Source organism: Oreochromis aureus, linkage group 22 (assembly GCF_013358895.1).
Source record: "Oreochromis aureus strain Israel breed Guangdong linkage group 22, ZZ_aureus, whole genome shotgun sequence".
In the NCBI taxonomy this organism is placed as follows: Eukaryota; Metazoa; Chordata; class Actinopteri; order Cichliformes; family Cichlidae; genus Oreochromis; species Oreochromis aureus.
In genome coordinates this window covers 17,072,044-17,078,080 of record NC_052962.1, presented here as the reverse complement: position 1 = coordinate 17,078,080, position 6,037 = coordinate 17,072,044, and the positions used below count along the sequence as shown (strand labels likewise).

At 36.8% G+C, this 6,037-nt stretch overlaps 1 protein-coding gene across 1 annotated transcript; it reads right to left on the bottom strand.

Moving 5' to 3' along the window:
• Positions 1–4,264: 4,264 nt before the first annotated feature.
• On the bottom strand, positions 4,265–5,747 carry LOC120435927 (lactose-binding lectin l-2-like). The gene is made up of 2 exons (XM_039606123.1): positions 5,684–5,747; positions 4,265–4,823 (listed from the first exon to the last, which is right to left on the bottom strand). The coding sequence occupies exons 1-2, from the start codon at positions 5,745–5,747 to the stop codon at positions 4,399–4,401; spliced, it is 489 nt and encodes a 162-aa protein (XP_039462057.1). The 3' UTR covers positions 4,265–4,398.
• Positions 5,748–6,037: the final 290 nt, after the last annotated feature.

Below are 6,037 nucleotides of genomic sequence, written 5' to 3'. Positions count from 1 at the left end.
CTCCATGTGACAAAGTTCCTCACCAGACTGCTGCACTCCTCTTTCTGATCATCCCAGATGCACCCCATGATGGCCGTGTCGTCTGCAAACTTCTGACTATGACATGATTCAGAGTTATAGCAGAAGTGAGAGGTGTAGGGGGTGAAGAGAAGAGGAGACAGTACAGTTCCCTGTGGTGCCCCTGTGCTGCTGACCACAGTGTCAGATGTGATGTCCTTCAGCCTAACATACTGTGGTCTGTCAGTGAGGTAGTGGGAGATCCAAGCGACCAGGCAGTATACTAAGGACAACCTGAAGAAAGGATTATGCACACTAGAAGTGCGTCCTTTAGTCAGATGAGACTGTTGTGGAAGTTTCCATTTAATAAAACCTGAAGACAAACGGTGAGCGGTAGCTAACATCCTTTAATCAAAAAAGAACAAAAACCCAAGCTTGGTGAGAGAAGCCATCATCGTGGGACAAGACGACCGGGAGAGTCTCTTCCTGAACCCAGCACAGTCCTGGGTTTAATGTGTGTTTGGATAAAAATAAACTGCAACTGGCAATTAAAAGGAGGAAGCATTTCTTTAGTGATGACAATTAGTGAACTAATTTCATGGTTAACAATAAAAAAGACAACAAAGCCTCTGTATGAGTGTCTATATCAAAAACTGAGGAGTTACACACAAATTTTGAAGTTCAATGTCACAGTTCCTGAACATGAAAATTCTGAGAGACTTCAAGATCTATTTGTTCTCAGATCATTAAACACAGTGCTCATATCAACTGATAAACAGATCACATCACATGTGCACTTGAGATTTGTGACACATTTCACATTGTCAGCTTCACGGATCCGTAAATATAAATTCCTTTCAAATATTAGTAAAAAATTTCGACCTCTACGCTTCCTCTGTAATCCTATGTTATTTCTAATAAAACAGGCATGTTTTGTTTGTAGGTGAACATAAAATAGTCTAAATAATGTTTATTAAGCACTTTTCCAGGTCAGTGCTAAAAACCAATTCACAAGGGCAGCAAACCCAACCGTCAATCATGTCATAAAATCATCAAGTTTAAAAGAAGACAGATAAAATGTTGTCAAAAGCAATAAAAACAGATAAAAACAAACGAGTGTATAAAAAAGTGATGAGGAAATTTAAAGGAAAACTCAGGAAAGGTTCTCCCATCAAACTACATCTTGAAAGTAGTTACTGACTATGGTGATTGTGTTTCTTTGGGCAGATCCCAAATGGAGAAATGCCAATAAAGCTCTTGTAAAACAGACTGGGAGCCAGTGCAAAGAGACTAAAACAACTAAATTTAGAAAAACTTAGAAACACTAATTTTATCTTGTGCTTTTGTTTTATTGTTCTTCATTTTGTCATTTTTCCATATGTGTTGTATCCCATTGTAAAGTGTCCTTGGGTGTCTTGAAAGGCGCTTTATAAATAAAATGTATTATTATTATTATTATTATTATTAGAAAACAGCTTGTACTGTGTAAGAGCCAAAGTGAATATCTATGTTTTGTTTTTTTGTTATGGTGACACAGGTGTTCAGATTTTCCTGCACCTCAGGTGATTGCATGGGGGGGTGGTCGCATGTTATTTACCTGACACTGGCGTACATCAGAGGGAGGTTGGTTGAATGGGTTTCTTTTGCAAATTTTTCAAACAAACAAAAACCAACTCAACCGGCAGCGGCTTTATTTGTGGATGAAAGTCGCAACATACTGTGTTTTTTAAAATGACGTTCTGTCAAATTACAGATTGTTTTAAATGAGCTCCTTTGATGTTACCTTTAATTGTTTTATTGTATTCTGTAAAATGCTTTGAATTGCCTTTGTGTGTGGGAAATACTATATAAAAATGATTTATTGTGTGCAGTGACTTAAGATTAACTAGTGTGACCTTTGTGTCTGCATCTGAATATCAGTTCAAGAACAACTGTAGTTTTTATTATTGCAAGAAATTATGACACTTGTCTTGATAACATAGAATCGTCTCAGGTCGTGCTCATAAAACCTTTTACAACCACTTCTCTACGATCTCCTGTGAGACTTGAAGAAGCAAACGGAGTGTAAAATTTTTCTTCCTTAATATTTTCAAATAAGATTATGTAGGACTCTTCCAGTTGCCCCACACATTGTTTTATTTATTATGTCAGTTGATATAGTATAAGAAAATTAAGACATTAAATAAGATAAGGTAAGAAAAGATAAATCTTTATTGATCCCAAATTTGTGCGTTACCACAGCTCAGGTACAGAACTCTGCTGCAGGTCCATATATCAAACGATCACTGTGGCATTACTGAGAGTTGAAAAACTGTCTAAAGTCTTTCATCTTTAATAAAATGATCAGTGTTCTGCTCTACCAGGTGTAACAATTGAGTTTAACATCCAGGCATCCATGAAAACGGAATTTATGATATTTAACGGCTTTAGAAGTTAGCAGGAAGTTAGCTCGCTAGCTTCTATCTAAATACAATATAGCATGTCCTGACTGCGGGGTTTTTGAAAAAAATTCAAACGTACAGCTCTGCTATCACTTCCAACATAAATGAAGACAGAAAACTAAACAGCAGTGACGTTTGTAGGGTTACTGAAGTTTGGCTAGCTGCTATATAATGATGTGCTACGTGATCGCTAGCGACACAGCTATGTTAGCATAACATAAACAAGCTAACTTTTTTTCCACTCGATAAAAGTTAACGTGAGTGTTCTCGGTGGTCAGGAACAAATGTAATCGCATGGCAGGATGCTGTAAAAGGACTAAACTTCAGCCAGGAGAACAAGTGAGATAATCCATCCACAATACGAGGTTAGTTATTCATATACTGCTGCATGGGCTGTGCTGTAGTTACATCGTAAGGTTTTAAAAACTGAGCTTAAATAAATGATTAGCAGTAATAAAAGCCGAGGGAGGTCAACAGTGATCACTGACTGTTTTAGGAGCTTTTTGAGATTAAATAGAAGAAAATACAAAACATTAAACATGTTAATAACACAAAAGCCATATTAAACGCAGACTACTTTAGGCCCGGAAGTAGGATTCGTCACGTCATCACTGAACAACCGGATAGCCTTCAGAAAGGCTGCTTGCATTGTTGCTGTGATATCATTGGCCAAACGCACTTGTGGTGTCCCTGAATCTACAACATGCAATCAGTATCAGAAATATCAGCTTCCTGTGACATGTGATAAAACTATAAGCAAATTTATTTTCTGTAATATTTTGAGAGAATAAAATGTTCCTTTCGAATCAAGAAGTGACAAAGTAAAATGTGATTGGATGGGATGCTCTTTTTTGACATTATAGATTGTATTAGATTGTATTAGGGTCAGCTGTTCAACTTCTCATTAAGACAAATAATCAGCCAATCACATGGCGGCACCTCAGTAGACTTAGGCATGTAGACATGGTCAAGATAACTTGGTGAATTTAAACCCAGCATCAGAATTGGGAGTAATAAGAATCATAATCATCATCTTACACTGTAACCTTTTTATATACAGGTTTTTAACTATGTCGCTTTAAGAACAATACTTTCATAACAGTGACAGAATACTGTTGCAACCATGTCGGCTTCCAGGCTCCTTTTAGTTTCCTCTCCATTACAGAATTTGACATCAAAAGGAGGAGATGGGCATCATCACATCAACCAGCTCTTTTTTGGTTCCTTAACCTGGAAGCAGGTTCAACAAACTCTAAATTTTTAGCTACAGCCCTGTCCTTAGTGACCACAACACAGCCACAACTAGACATATGTTCTACCATTGAGCTATAAACTGGAGTTTATAGCTCAGATTTTGTTATGATGGGGAAAAATAATAAATGACCTCTGGAGCTGCCAATAGGTAGATTTTTCTCAATAGCATTATCATCATCATATTGCTTAAAATGTTGATTTTGACTGTTTACCCTTTCTGTGTGCTTAACGTTCCTGGAAGTGAGACATTTAAAGTTCTCTGCTATTGTGAAGGATTAATTATCATGACTACAAATCGTAGTAGTACTAATCAGTAGTTATTAATAGCAGTTATCAGGATAACATATTGCTGCACCCTGTGTCAAAACAACCACTGATCCCTCCCTTACACAAACACACAAAGATGCACTTGTTGACAGAGTTCATTTTATTGGAATCAGCTCAATTCAAATATCTTCATTTCTTCCTTTTTTAGTTAAGCAAGAGCAGCCTCAGTCGTCTTTGTACAGATACAGGTTAGAACAGGTGTTATTTTTTCCACATAGAAATTTGTTTGCACGATGGCAGGCTATGTACACTCAGAGTTACTGTAAATAACTAATTTCAACACACTTAGTTACTTTGAATATGTAAATAATCACAAAATGTGTAACCATTCTAATTGATCATGATGTGTTACTAGTTCTTTAATATGTAAGAGTCTCGGTTACTGAGAACAGCGAGTTGCACAGACAAAGGGAAAACTTTCAGAACATCGATTGTCATTCCACTTCATACCAAAGTTTTTATGAACACAGTGTTCATTTCCTCCCATGTTGTCTGGCTGATTTGAAGTCCAATAGGTGAAATCCACTGGACTACCATCAGACCACATCCAGCCTCCTTCTTTATGGAGATCTGTGAGTCCAATCCAGGTGTATCCTTCAGTGGGGTCAAAGTTACTGATCAGGACTTTCACAAACTGATGTTCCTCCAAACTGTGGATAGATGCCAGGTTGGCTCCCTGTGACACACAGTGGAGCTCTGCATCAGCCCAGGTCATGCGTGCAGAAACATGTTTGTAGCAGCGGCTGTTGAAGCTGTACCAGAATGTGGGACAGTTTCCACGTAGTAGTTTAACTCCATGGTCAGCTGAAGGAAACACAGAAAGAAGACGAGGAACAAGATTATGATTTTATAAATCCAGAACAAACTAAATGTTAATGAGATACTTGCCATAGGCACCTTCAAAAATATTAGAATTACAAAAACCATAATTAACAAAAACCATAATGTCCTGTGATGAATTGTGAAATTCATGTTCAAAAAGCATGCTCATAATATTGGGTATTAAAATACTAACACTGTTCTGTTTTCTTTTGATTACAATATTTGACAGCAGATCATCATCATAACACTAATTCAATCTTCACTCATTCAACTGTCCACGACGTCGTCATTAAACCCACTGTTAAACAATTCTCAAGTGTGGTTGAATTTCTGTGCCATGTAAAAGTTAATACTGAAAATGAATATCACAAGATCTTGATGACAGTTAATATGTACACAGCCTCTCTTTTATTTTTAGCTTACTAGGTCAATATATCTTTATGATGTATCTGTATGATGTACAATACATCTACTAACTGATGCCTGTGTAGCAACATTTTATTTTGACTTCAAATGACTGTTAAGTGCTGAACAGCAAACTATTATTTCAGCATAGAAAGCTTAATCTGACGTGTCAACCTGTACTCCAAATAACATGATATTAAGGGGGTCTGTCTGTAAAGGCACTGGACAAACTGGACTAATGTATCCATATATATAATCCGACACAAATTTGTATCAAAATATCTGTTGAAACAAAGAACGTATTCTTTGAGTGCTTGACTTAAATCATGGTTCATTAAAATGAACCAAAACAAAACAAAAATCAGGGTAAAAGTAAATAAAGTAAAAGAGCAGCCAGAATATCGGACAGTTACTGAGTTGTAGCTTCATTTCTTTGCCATCAGGAGTAGACTCAGATGGAGCACCCAGAGCCAGACCAAACCAGAAGAGGAGCAAGATCATGTTGGAGCTTTAAGTCTCAAAGTGTCATAAAGTACTGTTGAAGCTTCTTAAAGTAGGATATTAAGATTCCTCCAGAGATTTGGGCTGCTTTTTTACATAGATGCCTGAGAGGGTGTTTTTGTTGCTGGTGTGATATGATTGGCTAAAACATAAGCCAAAAAAAGAGAAAGAAATTAACAATTGTTGATCTTTCAGCACATCCGGTAAATGATGAAGTTTTGGGATGTAATTTTTTCATTTATTGTATCATAAAAGGCCTTATCGACATAGTGGATAAAAAAGCCAAAAAG